General features: G+C 45.3%; 1 protein-coding gene and 1 long non-coding RNA gene across 10 annotated transcripts in view; one reads left to right on the forward strand and one right to left on the reverse strand.

Annotated features, from left to right (window-relative positions):
• The window catches only part of LOC147255450 (uncharacterized), a 32,056-nt gene that overhangs the window by 5,458 nt on the left and 7,581 nt on the right, over window positions 1-19,017 (forward strand). For 3 of the 4 annotated variants that reach the window (XM_086213178.1, XM_086213180.1, XM_086213179.1), the window contains 9 exons: window positions 73-682; window positions 962-1,124; window positions 5,439-5,550; window positions 7,589-7,679; window positions 11,436-11,522; window positions 14,543-14,695; window positions 16,690-16,819; window positions 16,917-16,949; window positions 17,299-17,393. In XM_086213178.1, coding sequence (XP_086069304.1) covers window positions 73-682; window positions 962-1,124; window positions 5,439-5,550; window positions 7,589-7,679; window positions 11,436-11,522; window positions 14,543-14,695; window positions 16,690-16,819; window positions 16,917-16,949; window positions 17,299-17,393 — 1,474 coding nt within the window. Of the gene's footprint in view, window positions 1-72; window positions 683-961; window positions 1,125-5,438; window positions 5,551-7,588; window positions 7,680-11,435; window positions 11,523-14,542; window positions 14,696-16,689; window positions 16,820-16,916; window positions 16,950-17,298; window positions 17,927-19,017 lie in introns of all 4 variants that reach the window. The other variant, XR_015117838.1, reaches the window with a different exon arrangement.
• The window catches only part of LOC147255451 (uncharacterized), a 65,864-nt gene that overhangs the window by 1,270 nt on the left and 45,577 nt on the right, over window positions 1-19,017 (reverse strand). The window contains exons 6-7 of one of the 6 annotated variants that reach the window (XR_015117844.1): window positions 4,235-4,926; window positions 3,571-4,062 (exon numbers count right to left, since the gene is read on the reverse strand). This is a non-coding gene — a long non-coding RNA (uncharacterized LOC147255451). Of the gene's footprint in view, window positions 1-2,032; window positions 2,119-3,570; window positions 4,927-5,172; window positions 5,210-12,871; window positions 12,926-13,752; window positions 13,815-13,904; window positions 14,202-19,017 lie in introns of those variants that run through there. The other 5 variants (XR_015117840.1, XR_015117841.1, XR_015117843.1 and 2 more) reach the window with 5 other exon arrangements.

A 19,017-nucleotide genomic window follows, 5' to 3' on the forward strand; every position in this document is an offset into this window, starting at 1 on the left:
AACTGGAAATGGGGCATAATATGGTGCCTATAACTGCTGCTGAGGATGTCAAGTTGTATTCATGTACCGCAGGTTCAAGATGCCTCCGTCAGATGAAACCACCGCTCCAGGGGCTCTCCAGAGGGAGCGGGACGCTTGGGTCCAGGCTATCGACAAGCTGTGTTCCAACTGGAAAAAGGAGTCCCTGGGAGAAAATGTGGTTTTGGAGATGAAGACTTTCCGACATCTCAGCATAGCGGAAGATGCAGAGGACACCGACACAGATCTGGATTCCCGTGGTGGAAATGTGACTAACATGAACCCTCCGGTCGAGAACACAGATCCAATTTCAGCCGGTGACACGGGTCAGAGTTGCGGGCCGGATCAGACGAAGCCTGTCCCAAAGCCTCGCGCTGGGAAGACTGATGCTGGTGTTGAGGGAGAGGATCCTTTACCCTCAGTGCCCCCGCCGACCTCTCCTGTCCCGTGCCCACCCACCTCTCCTCCACCCGGTCCCTCTGACTCTGCCCTCACACCCTCATCCACAGTCCAAGAGACTCTTAACACTAACTCAGGTTCAAGTGTGAAAGAACCTCCACCCACCACCATCCCGCCCCCCCCACCTTTACCCTTCAAATTGAGGCAGAGCCCCATGAAATCACGCACCAAGGCCTTCCACTGGGACCTAGTCAGCTCAGATAAGGTAACTTCAGCTCAAACTTTATTCATTAAAACACAAAACGACCCTGTTTTCATAGTTCAGTGTAAAGCTGAACAAACAGGCTCGCTTGTTTGTCACATTTAAATGTATTTTTATTGTTTTGGCAAACACAGAAAGGTCAGATTCCCTTCATTATTCCTCATATTGCATCATCATTGAGAATTATTCATTATTTATGGCTTCCCTGGTGTTATTCTCTCCTAATGCTTACATTGATTTCCTCATGTTGTCCCAACACTGGATTCATTTGTTTCTGGGCAGATTGCTAAATCATTTTGGAAGCAAGTAAGTGGCCAGAGGATTGAAATCGACACATCTCGCTTACAAGAGCAATTTGGCGTTAAGAATCAGGGGACGTTCGGCGTGACGGAGCCCAGCAACACCCAGCACATCATGCTCAACCAGAAGATTGCACACAACTTCAGTGAGTAGTTAAACATCGCCTGCTCCATTTAGAACGGGGATCAGAGCTTCTCTGCCAAATGAAGGACATCATTTGCATGTCGGAATGAAAAGCCGTGCGTCTGGGTTCAGACAAATTAAAGAGTTTCTCCCTTCTCGCTGTATGAGATGCTGCCCTCTGGTGGTTGACTGAGCTCACTTCACAACTCCTAATTAATGGAAGGGAGAAACTCTTTCATTTGTCTGAACCCAGACGCACGGCTTTTCATTCCGACATGCAAATGATGTCTTTTATTTGGCAGAGAAGCTCTGAATTAATTAGGAGTTGTGAAATGATCTCAGTCAACCACCAGAGGGCAGCATCTCATACAGCGAGAGTGCTTTTATGCAGAAGCGGCACTGATGTCAGGAAATTTGATTTTTAATTGCTCAGTTAAGTAGAAACTGGCGACTCTTAAAGGCCCAGCCGGTAAATGCTGAGATGTGGACATTTTAAAATCCTGGCTGAGACGCTGATGATGCCAGACCACTTGTGAAGCGGATGTTCCTCTTCTATACCTGCAGGGGGCAGTGTGTCACCAGTCCACTGGTCTCACAGCTGACCAAGCAACCTGCAGAGCTGATAGAAGTGGAACATAGTCCACTTCTCATCTAATGGTTTTCACTTTTGATTAACTGAACGGCGTGTATATTTCAAGACCCAAGTCAGGGGAGAACATTTCAGGAGCTTCCTCTCACAGGTCCTGCGAGTGCCTGAGACACTGTGACTTGAGACAGATGTGGCGGTGGTGGGCTGCTCAACGGAATCAGTGTGAATCTGCAGACTGGCAACATAATTAGAGTCCACATATTCATAAAATATGGATAGGGAATCTGAGCTGCGTCTGATACGGAGTCCCCCAGCTTTCAGAGTTTTTGCTCGTCTCTGACCTGGAAACTTGGTGGTATCAGGAACAGGTGCCGGGTGATGACAGCCTGCAGGCGACCCGAGGCCATCCATCTTTCTGCCGCTACCTCTGGAAACAGAAACAAAACAAAAAACAAACGTTGTGCTGTCTCTTTAAACTCCAATAAAGATTTTTTGAAGCTTTCATTCTCACTGTGAGGGAAGTTCGAAACAATGACAACGTTTTCTTTGCTAATATAAAGAGAAGTGGTTCAGAAAGGATGTGATTTTTGTTTTTTACCTCTTTTAGACTTTAAAACCCTCTGGATTCAGTTCTCACTGAAGCCAAATATGAAAGAACCTGTTGTTAAAAATGACTTCTCCTTCCATCTCTCCCTCTCTCTCTTGGCATCCCCTTCCTCACAGTCACAGACTCCCTCCCTGTGCTTGTTTGCATGTTTATCACCAAAAACCTGCCTAAATTTGTGCTGTTTATTCAGCTCATATCTCATTCTTCGCCACACTATTTATTCGTCGGATCCCATTACTGGGAATCAGTATTCATGTGAAATCTCGCATTGTTTTCACAGCGATAGCAACAGCTCAGCAGACAGTCAGACTCCACCTCGATTAGATCATATCACAAGTATGTGATCAATAATTAATGAACAAACTTTTAATTAGCGTCAGGCATGAAGCTGCCATACTTCTTGCATCCGCAGTGACACTAAAAGCATAATGTTGCTTGCTGTTGCGGCGCGTCTCAGCAGGTAGTTGTGTCACAGCCCCGTTTGGAGTAGCCCCCTCGCTCCATCAGCAGGATGCTTGTGAGGAAACAAGAACATCAGGGAGTGCAGGGGATTACGCTGTAACAATGTGTTTATTTATGGTGTGTAAAGTGCTCCACGTGAATCCTAAAGACGTCTGGCAACAGCACTGCACAATAGTTACATGTTTCTCAAAATTGTACGTTGGAAAAAGAACCTCTGGAGGGGTTTAAGGGTGCGATGATTGTGTGTGTGTGTGTGTGTGTGTGTGTGTGTGTGTTTGTGTGTGGGTGTGTGGTTCTGCAGCACAGACTCCTCTGCATGCAAACATGAAGATTAAATCTGTCCTAATAACAAAGTGAAACATCTTCATGCAGAATTACTTGCGCAAGACGTTCATAAATAATACAAACAATCACCTTTCAGCTTTGATGAGATCATTAAGGGAGCTATCAGCGATACAAGATGTCATCATTGACTCTGTTGCATGCAAAATATTAAAATGTAAGAACAGCAGCAGCTTAATGTCCTGCACAAGTTGGTAGAGGTCCTGGTTGTCCCAGTAACGGGTGTACCTGGTGTCCAGGTGTATGCAGCGGTTGTGGCTGGGCGGGGAGCAGCTACAGCAGGTGCAGCCACTGACGCTGCAGCAGCGTTTCCTTCCAAAGACTCACAAGATAAAGATGTGAGACGACTAAAAAAACAAAACAAAACAAAAAAAAACAGGACTATTGTCTGACGCACAACTCTGCTCTCTTCTTCAGCTCTTAGCTGTTTAAAACAAATAAAAACAAAAACAAAAGCATCAGAGCTGAGGAGCAACGTCTCAGCTGCTGATGGACCCAACCGGGTCAACACAAACCACCCATGGCGTTCATGGGAGGTGACGCTGGCCTTTGACCAGCAGAACCTGCCCAGCGGAAATTTGCAGAGGTGTTTCAGGGGACATCTTAGCCCTCCTCCTCTCCTGGCCTACAGCAGCAAGTCATCCAGGGCTGGAGGGGCTTCAGTGTTGACGGTCCATTTCTAAAGGCAGGAGCCTTTCAAAGAGGGTTTGTTTACCAGGAGAGACCCGGTGCTCGCTGCCTATTCAAGAAGGGAAATGTCATTAGATGATTAAAAGTGTTCCTGTGGCTGCGCTCTAATTTGTGAGGGTGATGCCCAGTTTGTCTGAGTGCCAATCAACCGCCGGCTTGATTCGCTCTTGTGCGTCTGTGGTTGTTTCAAACAGCCCTCATCCTGCAGGACGCCGGCGCTCAGCAATGTTTTGAAAAGCATTTGAAAAAGTGACATAAAAGCTTCTGATCCTGGAGGGAGAAAAACAGAGTCGGTGTCAAGGTTCAGCGATGTGTTGATTACAGCGTCACCATTCGAACTCTTCTCATTTATAATTCACTTCATAATGAGTTAATCAGTTTGATGATCCGGCGGAACAATGCCGCCGCCGCCGCCGCCGCCTTTACAAACAGGAGAGCTCACATTTTGGGAAGTATGCGTCATTGCTTTTGATGAGTCCTGGATGATGAAAGCAAAATCGTGTCGTGTCAGTGTGAAGTCGGGCCAGCAGCTGATTAGCAAATTCACACCATCATTCCGAGTCTGCAGACTGTGTTCAGACACCAAACAAGCTGCTGCCTTGAATCAGAAATCTTGAAGTGAGGCGTTTCCCACTCGTTGATAGTCACCTGGACGCGAGTCCACCTGGTCTCACGACAACACGCCAGAGGTGACACGGCACGACACAGAAAAGATCAAACCTGGACGTCATCGGTGTTTGACCTCCACGTCGAACCGCAGGGGAACGTCTCCCGGTTTGAAACGTCCAACTGGAAACGTCATACGTGTTCTGTCTTCCCAGTCCAACTGAAACCCCAAAGCCTTGCAGCATGAACATGAGCTCTGAACTCGCTTTTTCTGGTTTTGTTGTTTTTTTTAATCTGGTCAAAAGCTGTGCAGTTGAAGTCACATTGATCAGTTTCAGTTGAGCTCAAGACTGCGATGGCTGCTCCTGAGCCACCGACCTCCAGTTCTTCAGTCTGGTTTGTTGGGTCCTTTTGCAAAGCAACAACATAACCAGCTGTGAGCGGCGCTGTCACGGAGAACTTCACGTGTCTAATGGAGCCAGACTGATCAGTTATTGATTTCATTTTCTGACCTCTGGCAAGGTCCACCTAAAAAAAAAAGAAGAGAGAGAGGGAGAGAAGAATAAACCAGAAGGCAGCTCTGGCTGCTAATATGTGGTCTAGCCCCGGCGGGTCCGTTCGTCTCTCCTGATACACACTTCCCCCGACCTTTGTGAGAACTGGTCTGGTAGCTGATTCAGCTGTCGGACGGACAGACAGACAAATTGCGCTAACAACCTCCTTGGCGGAGGTAAATATTCACATACATGTCTAACATTCCTGCAGCAGCCTTCCCTTGGATTCCTCTCACACTCCTCTATAGAGACATCGCCTGTAAAGCAAAAAAGGAAGGAAAAAATCCACATCAGCTTTGACTTGATAGAATGCTAATTCGTGCATTTCCCTACGGTAGTTGAGAGGACGTAATTAAGCAAAAGGCCCTTTGTCTTCAGAATGCTTTTTGAGTCATTTCATCGCAGGATAAGAGGACTATCTGTCAAGCGGAAAGCTTTCATGTACCACTGAGTGTGTTGACTTTTTCAAATCTATTGTTCTTCCAGACATTTTCCTCAAAAGTTTTCCAGTGCAACCAGGAGAGCTGAAGGACAAACTGTTCATTGTTAATGAGGAAGATGGAGGCCTGTCGGTTGAGCACATCACCTCTATGAGGAGGTACGACTCCGTGCCAAAACACACTGATTTGTATTCATTCCTCATAGTGTGACAGCAAGCTGAGAGGTGAGTGACTTTTTGTGCCAGAGTCTGGAAGCTGTTGCTGTTAGTTTTCACTTGCGGGGGGGTAGAGAGAGAGAGACAACGACAAAAAAAACAAAACAGAAACTATCAGATTTGCAAATGAAGAGATGCGCGGCGCAGTCATGACGAAGACAGCGAGGGAATCACTGTCAGTTCTTGTGAGGAAGACACAAGTTTGCACAGCAGTCTTCACAGCGTCCTAATACTAAAGAGCAGATGCCAGAACCTTTTACCACAGCATCTGAGCAATAAAAATTTTATCCCGGGTTATTTGCGGAGATAGAAACTATTGACATGCCCTCAGGAATAAACACTGAAAGTGGGTAAGATGCTTCAAGATTCTTACTGGCAGTTAACTCAGTGGCTTTGGATGCTGACCTCCTGGAAGGCAGGAGTGATCTAATGTACTGTGTGGCGGATTTTATTTATTCTATGAAAACATAATATATATTTTAATGCGCCACTGCGTCGGCCTGAGGAATACAATCTTGAAAGAACCACTCCCAATAGATGCTGCAATATTAATGACCGGTGTTACTCCAGTGGCACAAAGGCAGGCTCATGAAAAAGTGAACGCCTTCGGTTTCAGTTCAGAACGCCAGCAAATGACAGTGAGAGGAAGTTCAATTTAAGACAAGCGCACGGAGAAAATGGCTGGTCCCATCAGCTCCTCGCCACTTTATAGAAGCTGACGAGTACCATCAGGGCTACTTGGCTTTTAATCACCGGCATCACCACACAGGCCTCAGGAAATCAGTGCGATGGCGCAGGGCGGAAGCCTGAGAGCAGCGATGGCTTAAAGGGGCAAAGGTCAACGTGTGGAAATGTGCGTCCTGGAAAGAAAGACTTCAGTATCTTAAATATTTAAAATGGATCTATATGTAGATCTGATATCCTACAACGGGGCGCAGTGGCGTCTTTCAGATGGTAAGAAAGTCAAGTGTGCAGACAAGGAGCAGACAGCACCCTTGTAGCGCGTCGGCTGAGCCGTGCCACGGCGAGGAGCTCCTGCCCTGGACCGTTAACTTAGTGAAAATAATTATTCTGACTTGTTTTCATCTCCTCAATTCAGAAATAAACCGCACCAGATCAAACGCTACAACATCTAGATTTAGTCCTGATCCTGAGGGGTTTTTGTGTGTGTGTGTGTGTTGGAATCCCATTTTTTCCTCCTGAAATGGTTTCTGTCGGAAGTGAAGTTGGTTCTTATCACGCGTTTTTAATCTGGCGCCATATTGGAAAAACAAGAAGTATGCAAGAGACAATGACATGCAACACATAGAGGTGTATCCTATATTTCCTGTCTATTATTAACATCTGGCACAGATTTGGGATCCTAGGTCACATGGCACTGACGCTACTGAAAAAAAAATGATGTCGAGTCGGCGTGTCCGATTGCTCCAGTCTGATTTGGAGTCCCTGCAGCCGATGAGACACAAAAGCTTTGGAGAAGCACAAAAATGTTGCATTTTTGTGGTATCTGACGAAATCTATTAATTTGCCAATCACAGAAAATACTGGAGGCAACAAGAAGAAAAGCCTGTCCTGCGTTTCCAGTCCAACACAGCCAGGACTGCCTTGGAGTCCCAAGGTCACATGACATGGACGCTATCGCAGAAACGGAAAAATTCTCATTTTGGGGAAACAGAACAATAACAATTTTTAGGCCCAAATACTCACAAAGTATTTCAATCCTGCGTTTTTCCAGTCAAAAGCTGCTTCTGCCACCTTGACCTTCATGTGCGCGCTGCTAGCATCGATCAACCGCTTGCTCCTGGTTTGCTCTATTCTAATTTATGAGAAGCCGAGGTAGTTTTCTGGCGCCACAACCACCACTCCTCCTCTCCTGACGACTCCAACGTACCTGCATGGTTTTCCTCACAAAATCAACAACAAAGACGGAGCAATGCTCGGCATCATGGCCACTGACGTCGCCTTTGTTTTTGTCTTCAAGGTACGTCCCCACTTTGGACGATGTGGAGATGTTTAAGTCCTACAGAGGACATGAAGCAGAGCTGCATATTGTGGACCAGTACATGATGGAGGTACACGCTTTAATTCTCCATGTTAACTGGAATCTTCTCCTGGGATTCAGCAGAAGAGTGCAGCCTTATTCTGCTGAATCCTGACCTAAACCTTGGAGGTGCGCTACTCCTGCATCTGCTGCTGGTGTGGGACTTTCCTCAGATACATTTTTGAGTCTTGGCTCACCTGTGCCTTCATTCACACCCCGTGGGTGTTGCGACCCGTGTGTGGTTGGATAAAAGCTGCTGAAGGGATAAGAGATGAACAGCAGGATCAGCCCACAGGGTCTCTGAGGAATATCTGACACCAGGCATAAGGGATTTTACACGAGAGGGTGGCAGCGCCTATAGAAGCGTCATGTGCTGCCAACTGTGTTGGGCTGACAGCAGTTTGCCTGAATGCCACTAAATCAGAAATGCAGACTCATCAGGGCTGGGAAGCGGGACAGTGACGCAACCCTCCTCTAGGGTGCGAGGGGCTTGTCTCTGTTTAGGGGGAAACATCAACACTCAGATGTGGCTTTGTGGTTGAATTGGGTGGGAGTGTATGGGGAACCTAAGGTAACCTGATCTAACTGCTACAAAAGTAATGGAAGGTGGACCTCGGGACGACTCCGTGAGGCGAGTGAGAGCAGGAACGTATTGAAATGTGTTGCATCCAATATTCAGCAGTTCTTTCTGACTTGCACCGAAGTCTTGTTTCCAATCAACCGCCTTTCATTTTTACAAAACAGAATAAAATAAAAATGTCAGCATTTAAAAATCAATTTGACAAGCACCACCACTGCAGCACTGTCAGCAGCCTGAATTAAACTCTGCTTCTGACGGTTTTTATTTTATCTTGGCATTCGCCCCCAAGACATACCTGGGCCGACGTTGATGACACCAGCAGGGCTGATGTCACCATACCTGCGTCGCCAGACGATTTTATCACCATGTCATGATACTGTATGCTACACCTGTGACAACCTGCTGAACATTTCCGAACACAGCTGAAAGTACAACTTGCAGAGTCATTTGATTGCATGTGCGTGTGCATACTTGTCCATGTTGAGTGCTTTAATTCAAACTTTCTAAAGTCAATTCTTTTTGTCATGATATTTTCAAAGTTGTACAGTTGTGTACTTGCGCTGAATTATGGCTGCCATGACATCATCTGAAATACAGAATCACTACTCGAGGCTGGAGTATCGATACAGTAGCAGGAAAAATGCACACGCAAAGATCAGGACAGACTATTTCATAACCGGACAGAGGTATGCTAACACTTCCCATCCATTACCATTCCTTGTGCTAAGCTAACTAGCAGTCAGCTGTTCTCTGTGTGTCGAGAAGGCAGCGCAGAGGAGAGAAGGGCAGGTATCTTCTTGTCTGGCTCTGGAGAACGTGGCAAATGAGCACATTTCCCCAAATTTGAGGTGTTTATCTGAGACATAGAGCCAAAAACTCATTCAATGCCCGTCTTCAGACGAGCAGTTTCTGACAACCCAGAACGGGCAACAACAGCTCTTGTGACACGTGACCTCCTCTCGGTCCTCGTAGTTCCAACTTCCCATCTTAAGAACTCTTCGGCTCTCCAGGACTCACACAAATCGGCTATTTTGAATTCCAAAACGCAATTTTAGCTGAATGCTGGCATGTTGCCACCCGGCAAAAAGACATCACAATTGGTCCACTTTAGCCCTGCCGACTGAAGCAGGTATTCAAATATTTCATTAAGAACTGAAATGTCGTCGAGTGAAACTCCAAAGATTAGAGGTGACTGCTGGCTGCTTTGAGGGGTTTCTCATTTGCCTCTCTGAGATCCACTAAATTATTAAAGAAAATGAAAGAGCTGACACATCTTTTTAATGAATCTTCCATTTTTTTTTTTTTTTTTTAGCATTGTTATTACGTCAAATCAAGTGAGTCCCCCACTAAATGTATCAGACTTTCAACCTTCAGTCTGATTTTCAGTCAGTTCTCCCTCAGGGTGTCAGCAGGAGTTCATCTGAGTGCACACTTTTATACCATTTAAGAAGTAAATCAATATATTAGCGCTGACCTTTTCCTAAAGATGGATCTGATCATTCAAAACAGGCTTTGCGGGACGCCACGCTGCGTGCTGCACAGCTCGTTCTTGCAGTACGAAGAGCTCATGCCTGATGCTTCGACTGGCAGCTAAGAAAGGTTTAGTTCACCCGTTAACATCTTCTTCACTTGAGCGACTCTAAAAATCCCTACTTGCTGAGAATTGTCTTGTTCTTCAAGTGCAGCGGATGCAAACGTGAAGCTCGCGTTCATTCGCGGTCAGATTTTTGTTGGGTAACTGTTTAACGGTAATGTTTTTCTGCGCCGGAACTAAAATATCCAGCTCATATTGAAACAAAACCAACCTCATTTTAACGTACGAGCAACATTTTCCAGAAGGTCAGAGCTCGTTTGCTTCAGAGCTCAAAGCACTGAAGCAAAATAAGTGAGTGCGGGACTCCAAAATTCTATGAAAGTGCGTTACATCCCCTCTTCAATCGTTCTTTTTGGTTTGCACTGAAATAAAAATAGAAATGTCAGCCATTACGAATCGATTTCACAAGTGATCCCACTGAAAGGTGTCACCGGGCTGCCTGATTGAAAGGCAGCGTCTCTTTCTCTCTGAGAGAAAAACACAAAAGCATGAATTCTTTAATCCCGACGTTTTCGGGGGAACATCATCTTTGCTCGTGCCGCCTTGGCAAAAAGAAAGCTTTAATGTTCAGCAGGTCCATTCATGTTGGTATCATCAGGAAATGTTAGACCCCAGAGACGTCAGAGTAACCGATGAACGTTTGAGCTCTGGTTTTTTTTTTTTTTTGAAGCACAATCCCAGCAACACAGCCAACCTGACCTCACCGAACTTTGTGAAACGGCCGCGACCTCTGATCGTAGCACGCTAACAGCCCATAGCACATATCCTCTCGGTCCAAAGAGGCCTCATAATACTCCTTGAAATGCATGCACAGAAACGAGAGGAGGGAAGGCATGATAACATTCATCCAATAACAAAGGCTTCAGGGTAAATATGACTGTGTGATCGCTGTTTCAAAACAGACTAGGAAAAAAAAAGCGATCCTGTCGTTAAGACACTGTGCTTTCTGATTAAAAAAACTGACAAAATGTCAGCATAATATCTGAGGTTGTGATGACTTCAAACTCAACGTGTCAATGCAATTTTAGCCCAGGAGGGATGAAATTATAACGGTGTTACCTTGGCATGAAATCGGTGTGATCTGACTCCCCATTACAAATGTAAAATGTGTCAGTGGATGTGACAAGAGGAGATGATGGAGACTGACACATTTTGGGCCATTTAATCCCAGAAAAAGCAAAATGTTTTCATGATTTCGTTTCCTAACATGAATCCTAATATCCTGCCTCAACCATCCGTCAGAGAAAGTGCCCTTTGGCTTTTGAGAGCAGCTACCTGAGCATGAGCGAGACAATCTGACAATGTGGAATGATTTATTAGAGGTTAGCAACGACACAAAGGTTGACTAGGCAGCTCAGCCAATCGTTTCAATGTGTCAAGCTTTCACTTTCTTTGTTGAATCAGTCTCTCCACAGGCCTGCAGCGCTCTACTTTGGTTTGAGATAAATTTGAGTCTGTTGGAACAAGCCGCAGCCGTCCGGTGACTCAATCTCCCCACGGCATCTCCCGGCAGCGCTGCTTTTTAGATGATTCTGAGTAAACACATGGAAATGTGGGATGATGCGATTCCTCTCACATACACATGGCTTATCGGGATCTTTTCCCTGATATAGATGTGCAACATCCCCTGCCTGAGCACGCAACTGGACCTGCTGCTGACTCTGAGAGAGCTCCCCATCAGCATGAACGACCTGCAGCCCGTGAGTTTACTCCATCACCTACACAGTCAAATCAAAGGTCAGATCAGGTGGCGGGTGGATGTAGAGCCTGCCCCTCCCACACAGGCTGGGAGAGAACAGCCTACTGTCTTGGAAACAAACTTCTCTTAAAGTGATACTTCACACACACACACACACACACACAAAAGTGGGTATTTTCAGTTTTGCCTTCCAAGTACTCAAAAATATGTGTCTTAAGCTAACAAATGTTTTTCTCTTCTCTGTCACTTCTTTGTGACCTCAGAACATAGTGAGAGCCGGCCATTTTTACTTAGCTTGGAGCTAACGGATGGAGGCTGTCAATAAGACGTACAAACTCTCGAGCGCATCGTCTGGTAAAATTCACGTCTTCTTTATCCAGCTGTACGCTCAGAAACACTTTGATTTTAGCTAAAAAACAAACAAACAAGGAAACCATCACCCTTCAAGTTTGTGGCTACCATGAATGCACGCTAGCGAAGTCGTTCAACCGAACGTAACAGCTGGTCGCACTTGGCGGTGCGGTGAAAGACCATCAAACCGGAAGATTTGGAGTTGGATGGTTTTTAACTCAAATCAAAGTGTACCTGGGTGATGATGCAATCCCTGGTTTGTACACCGACATTTGTAGAAGGTTTTGCTGTCGTTAGCTGTGAGTGGCTATTAGCTTCAAGCTAAGTGGACGTGGCTGGCTCTTCCTGCTCTCCTGGGGTTGCAAAGATGTGACACAACAGAAAGACATATTTGTGAGCACAAGAAACTCATTTGTGAGCACTTGAAAGGCAAAAAAAACCCCACTTTTTGGGGTGAAGTATCACTTTAATAGATGAAAGCTTTTTCCATCCTGTTAGGGTTTTTACGTTGGAAGTGGTTTCTATTCTGTTTGATGGTCCTCAAAACAGGGAGGCATCAGAACCACTTAAAGACACCTCTCTTCATTTGATGGAGAAGAAAAGACCTTAATCAAATCAAGTTCCATCTTTCTGTGGGTGGTGTATAGCATGCAAAGTTTTAACTTTCATCAGGAACCCAATAAAAATCCACTTCGGTGTTTTCACAGGCGAAGGAAAGAAATCTCAGACTCTCTTCAAGAAACGAGTACAGGTGAAAACAGCATCACCATAATTAAAATAAAATCTAAACTACTGCTAGCATCATCATACAATAATGAACATTTCAGGCTGATCAGTAGGCAGACTAAGCATTAACACTCCTCTAAGAGGATTATTGTTTATTGGCTTTGGGGACTGCAGGGTGTGAAGATATTGCAGCCACACTCGTACACCTCCCAGCAACGCTCGCTTTTTTTATTTTTTTAAAAAAAAAACTTTCCGTGTGATTCTCACACAAGCTTCTGTTTCTTTCAGCGTCAGTGCTTCAGTCCTAATCTCTTGTCTGCTCGCCGCCTGACAATGAAGAGAAACAGCGAATAAGAATGATGGCACTGTAATCCATTGACTGTGACTATCATTTTTCAATGTCTAAAACACAGAGGCAAACATATTGTCTGCTGCACAGATGGTTTGACAAGAAAGATGAGCAATTTCCTTAAGTTTCAATTTACTTCAATATGTTCCTATTTATACTGCACCGTAACTCAGGCTTTTTTTTTTTTAATCAATAAATCTATTTATCAATCAGACATTGATATTTGCATGGACAGATTTTGTGATAAAGGCACGCTGCTTTCTAATCCACTAAACGGCGTGATTGTGCCACACGTACTCACACACGGAGAGGCTGGAGTCTCCTCTGCTGAAAAATTCTCTTATATTTTATATCTTATATATATTCTTTGATTCCCCAACAAAGGTGCAGGCAGACTTAAAGGTGCAGTCAGTGATCCACAACACATTTAGTCCAACTAAGCAAATCTCTCCTCCAGCTGTCCTCTCTGCCTTCTGTCAGGCACATCCCCCCGGCTCTGTAAATAGGAGAAACATCAAGTGGCCGAGCCTCGAAATGTTATTTAACTCCGTCAGTAACAGGAGGGAGTTCTGCTTGTCCTCACACACCAGACTCTCCCTGGCGGCACTAAAACCTAATCACGCCGGTGCGGATGTTTGGAGTTGAACAGGTTCGGCACTGTAACATCACAGCTGAAAAAAAATCTGCGTCTATATTTCCTTCCATATTGGCACCATGGTGCAGACATCCAGAGATTTATATTTATGAACCCCCCCCCGCTTCAGACGGGTAGAAGGAAGAGAGCCGGTGTAGCAGCTTTCAGCCACAGTCGTGTTACACGTGGAGCCGGTCCGTTCCAGGGGTCGATCATCCCACTGATGCGCTTTTCTGTGGAATTAAACCAAAGTAATAGTGACACGGGGAATGCGCTTTGGTCCAGGAGCTCATGTGGGGATCAGCAGGATCATAAAAACCGACCTTCTTTCACACCCGTTAGATGCCGCGATGGTTCCAATGGCTCCGATGGTTCCGTACACAACCAGATTATACAACGTAGCTGGGTGTCTGGTCCTCTGTGTCCCTGAGGTTCTCCCTCTGGATGGTTTTGGGAAATCATTCCTCAAACAGGAGCATATGGTGGTGTGTTGTTGCTGGCTGGCATGGACCTTGTTTGGATCTTGGTCTTTGTTAAATTCCCTATTTCCTCCAACGCATCACTGGTAGAAAAACTGTTTTCCAGCACAGTTCCTATCCATATTCAACAGGATCTGTTTTCTGCTGGTTAAACAGGGAAATTGTGTGTTATTCTAGAGGGATATTTGTACTTGACACAATTGCATACCAAATAATAATCTCCCCAAACAACAAGGCCCTGATTATTCATTTCATAGGGTCAAATGAGGAGTTATGAGATGGCTGTTTACAAAGTAAAATGCTACAGCCTACAGCTATTTTAGTCCACACTTTGACAGCACAAAGAACCCCCGGACACGCGCCGGCCCTATTACTTAAATTTCACAAAATTGTTGTGTGGAGAAATTAATTCAAGAGGCAGCCTGCTGCTGGATTACAGAACAATCCAAACTTTGCTCTGTGCCTCTGTGTTTGTCTTCCAGCTGATTAACCAGAAGATCAGAATGTGCACGCAGCTGCACAACTGCGGGTCGCTCGTGTCCGTGCTGGAGTACCTCCTCGCCATCGGCAATTACCTCAATGAGAACGCCGGGAAGGAAAAGGCCAAGGGATTCCGCCTGTCCTCCTTAGCGAAGGTATGACTCCACCGGTGTGGCCTGACCTTTGACTGAAGGGGCTAATAGACTACTCATTGATATACACACCAGGGCTTCGCTGCATCTTCATTTTAATTTCCTCTCTCGTGTCCTTCCTGTTGCCGAGGTCCATTTGGGTTTTGACACAGACATTTTGACAGTTGTCTGATTTGAATCACTGCCTGGCTTCACCGAAGAAAAATGAAACTGCTCCAAGCGTGAGGCCAGCAAAGGCTGAGTGTTTTTTCCAAGGCTTGGATGAGAAGATGAAGATCTGTTAAAGCTTAGCCTAGCATAAGGACGGGAACCAGCCCACCTTGCTCCATCCCGACTCTGAACGTGGACTCTGGTTTGTTTAATTGTTGTTGACCTAACTTCTCACAGGCGGCAATAAACGTGCATACATATGAGGTGAGTCCTTCACGTCTGACTGACTTACATTACTTATATGAGTATGTTCATATCTTATGCTAAGCTAACCAGCTGTTGGCTGTAGTCACTGTATATTTCAGGTCATTCTCACAGAAAATACTTCAACACTGCTTTATGTGGCCGCACCTGGGAAACAATGACAGTAGGAATGTGTTAGGAACCTTTTTTGTGGTGGACACATGAATTCCGCGGTTCCTCTAAGCCATGCATGGTTACCGTTGGCGGCTGATACCAACAAACACCAGACTTTGCAGCTGGGTGTCCAGGCTCCATTTATAAAGCTGCGTTTTGCCAACTTGCCCAGTGGTTTTTGCTCCTGATGTGGGAGACAGCGTTTGAGTGCAGCGTGGTCTCTCACAACCCCAACCAAGTGTTTCAGCTACAGCTGAGCAGAGGACTCCGCTGCTGAACATGGGGTTCCATGTCTCCACCGCTCAAGGATCCTCACTGACGCTGGATTGGTGCTGATTTAAACACCTCATGACATAACGTCAAGAGGCCGTGGTCGCGTCAGGTATTTCTCTGAATCAAGTCGGTGAATCGACTGGGCAGGAATGAGAGAGCCATCCACTCACTCTTTACAGGAGAGTGTACAAGTACATTTTCTTTGCTTTGTGGCCCAGTAACTGTTGGATGAATAAGTTTTACAGCCCCCCCCCCCATATATATATATATACACATTCCTCTGAATTTAATTTGAACAACTCTTTTGTGTGCAAGTCCCTCTGCTGGGAAGGTTTAAGGGGCACAGACATAAAATGTCCTCTGCTCCAGTTAATGAAGCCGAGGCCTTGAGTTCCCTCAGAGGTGTGGTCTAATTGAGAAGAGTAAACTGTTGCTGCCTGAGACGACGGATTCTCATCAAATTAATGGTCGACTTCTTGCAAGGAAAATGCATTGAAGTTATCTTAGATCTTTTTTGGGTTCTTTTTTTTTTTTCCTTCCTTTTTTCTGCATCAATTCTTTGTCCATGCGTGTTGTACATCCCCCCTCAGAGGCTGCCCTGAGCCTTAAATTGGTAAACAACATAACCTAGAAAAAAAAATCTAACCCAGGATTAGAGAGGTCCCTCTTGCATTTCAATTATGTGGCGCCGTGAATGCAACGCGGCCTGCATTTCAGAGTTGTCATTACAACTTGATATAAATACATTATAAAAAGAAGTCGCAGCTCCTGCTGCTACTCGTTTTCCTGCTGCAACAAATTCTAATGAAATAATACAAATGAAATACATACCTAAAAAACAAACAAACACTGAAATAGAATGGCTTGGCATTCAGTTTCTAATGGAAGAGTTTTCACGTGAATGTTTAGGGTGGAAAATCCAAGGTGAAGGTGAAAGAAAAAAAGGAAGCAATGTTGCTGTAGGTGTTCACGGAGCATTGGTATCCTATTCTTTGTCTCTGGCCTTCGCTGAGGAAGCTGCATTTCTGCAGCCATACCGTCCAGCCCTATATCGTTTTTTTCTTTATGTTGTGACTCTTTTTTTCACCATGCGGCAGCTCACCACATGTTTGTTCAGTGCTTGTCATTCTTTCATGGTGTGTTCTCTCCATCCACAGCTCTCCCAGCTCCGTGGGGGGGACAGGAAGTTCACCTTGCTCCATGCCCTTGTGGAGCAGATCATGTTGCATGAGCCCCGACTGGCCGCTTTTACTCACGAGTTGGCAGAATTTGAAACTGTCCCAGGAGGTATTTGCTAACCAAGATTTGATTTAAAAAAAAGAAAAATCTGAAAAAAGTGAAATGTTTTTTCTTCGTGACTGAGTGTTTTCTTTCTCGTGTGTAGCCTCCATCAAAGGCCTCACCGCAGAAATAGACGGTGAGTAGATCTCATTTACTACCGAGCCCAGAGTGTTACATTCCTCTTACACTCACCCTCCTTTTCATGACAAACAGCAGTGCAATAGTACCTGCTTTTTCTGCAGTAGTAGCTTCACTGTACTATTTTGAAGAACCATGATCTCATTATCTAGAGCATAAAGGAACCTCCATCTAATATACTGTCTACATGATGACTTACACGCAGTTGCCACAAGCACAAATACAGCACTTCACACCATCACGCAGACGACAGCGGCTGATTTAAAGCAGCTATTTGCTACAGTGGTCACATATGATGGATGGTAACCAATGTGTGTGTGTGTGTGTGTGTGTGTGTGTTGCTTCAGTCTTGACGAATGAACTGCAGAAAGTCATCCAGTATGGAAAAACCTCCAAGAAGCGACTTGCCGGCTCTCAGGCGAACTTCTCCAGAGACCTGAAGGTGACTGTGTTCAGGTCTCTTCGTGTTCATGCGAAGACAAAATGTCTGATTATTATTTTGTTTGCATCCTGCTCTGTTTACATCAGTTTGTGGTTTTCCTCTCCTCTACTGTTATTGGGTATTACCATCACTAGGGATGTAAAACAATAGGAATACATTATTTGTAGTTTTTGATATTTGTGCCCCCCCAGCAGGCCTTGACACAATCATCCCGACTATTAAACCACTCCAAGGTTCATTATTGCCAAATACATTTTCATCTTTTTTGTGTGTGTGTTTGTTTGTTTTCGGCGTGTCAGCCTACTTCTGTGAGTCTGTAGATTTTCTATCTTGGTCCTGCTTGATTGGTTCTCTGACAGTCTGTAAATGGACATTTTGGACAGTTTTGCTATTTTTTTTTTCCTTTCGTTGTGTGTCTTCATTTGCTTCAAGCCAGAAATATGTGGCTGGCATTTTCTGAGTTCTACAGACATTTAGAAGTCGTGTGTGTTTGTCGGGGGAGCTTCATCTTCCTGAGTCAGAGACACTGAACTGTGAGTAATTAAAGGCTTAATTGAACCTTTTGGGTGAAATAACTTTTTAACATTTTGCTGTGTTATGCAGAAATGTAAAACTGTACTATTCCCCACCAGCAAAGTGGATATTTGTTCATTCTGAAAGTGTCAGAACAACCAGCAAGGACGGAGAACATGCATATAAAAAACCTCACACACGATCAGCCCGCAATACCAACAGAATAAATTATAATGAGCCTTTACTACATTCCATCCATCCATCGTCATCTTCCGCTTATTCCTACACGTTAAGGGTCGCGGGGGGGTGGAGCCTATCCCAGCATCAACGGGCGAGAGGCGGGGTTCACCCTGGACAGGTCGCCAGTCCATCGCAGGGCCAACATAGAGAGACGAACAACCATTCACACTCACATTCATACCTACGGTCAATTTAGAGTATCAATCAGACTCATCCCCTCTTGATGTCTTTGGACTGTGGGAGGAAGCCGGAGTACCAGAGAGAACCCACACAGGAACAGGGAGAACATGGAGACTCACACAGAAAGATCCCGTGCCCGAGCCGGGACTCGAACCCGGAACCTTCTTGCTGTGAGGCCACAGTGCTGACCACTGCACCACCGTGCAGCCCCCTTTACTACATTAATTTTACAAATTTTACTCTCAAAACCACACAGGCAACCGATCCGGCTCTTTGCATTTTGCATGTATGTGATAGAACGTGCACAGAAGAAGTACCCGCAGGAAACCTGCGTTCCCTGAATGCTGATCTCTGCACCAGGTGCAACTGCAAATGCAGAAAAACGATGCTTTTACTGACACGCTAGTGTTCTGCTGGCTGTAGTAATTATGACCAGAGTCAAGCTAGAAACATAATAATGTCAATATACTGTAGCAAAAAGTCTGCATAATGAGAAAGGTTGAGGTGCCGGATGAGTCAAACAAACACTGGATGCTGCGGCGGGAGATGGTGAGAGGAAAAACATGCCAATTTTGGGTTGGGGGGGGGGGGGTACTCTTATTGTCGATCCTCCCCAGACCGAGACATGAAGATAGATGACCCTCCCTTCTCTGAGCGGCATCGGGGAGCTGACTCCTCCGGGTACTCTTTG

Source organism: Aulostomus chinensis, chromosome 9 (genome assembly GCF_037954235.1).
Source record: "Aulostomus chinensis isolate RoL2024-O1b breed Wild chromosome 9, RoL_Achi_v1.0, whole genome shotgun sequence".
Lineage (NCBI taxonomy): Eukaryota > Metazoa > Chordata > Actinopteri > Syngnathiformes > Aulostomidae > Aulostomus > Aulostomus chinensis.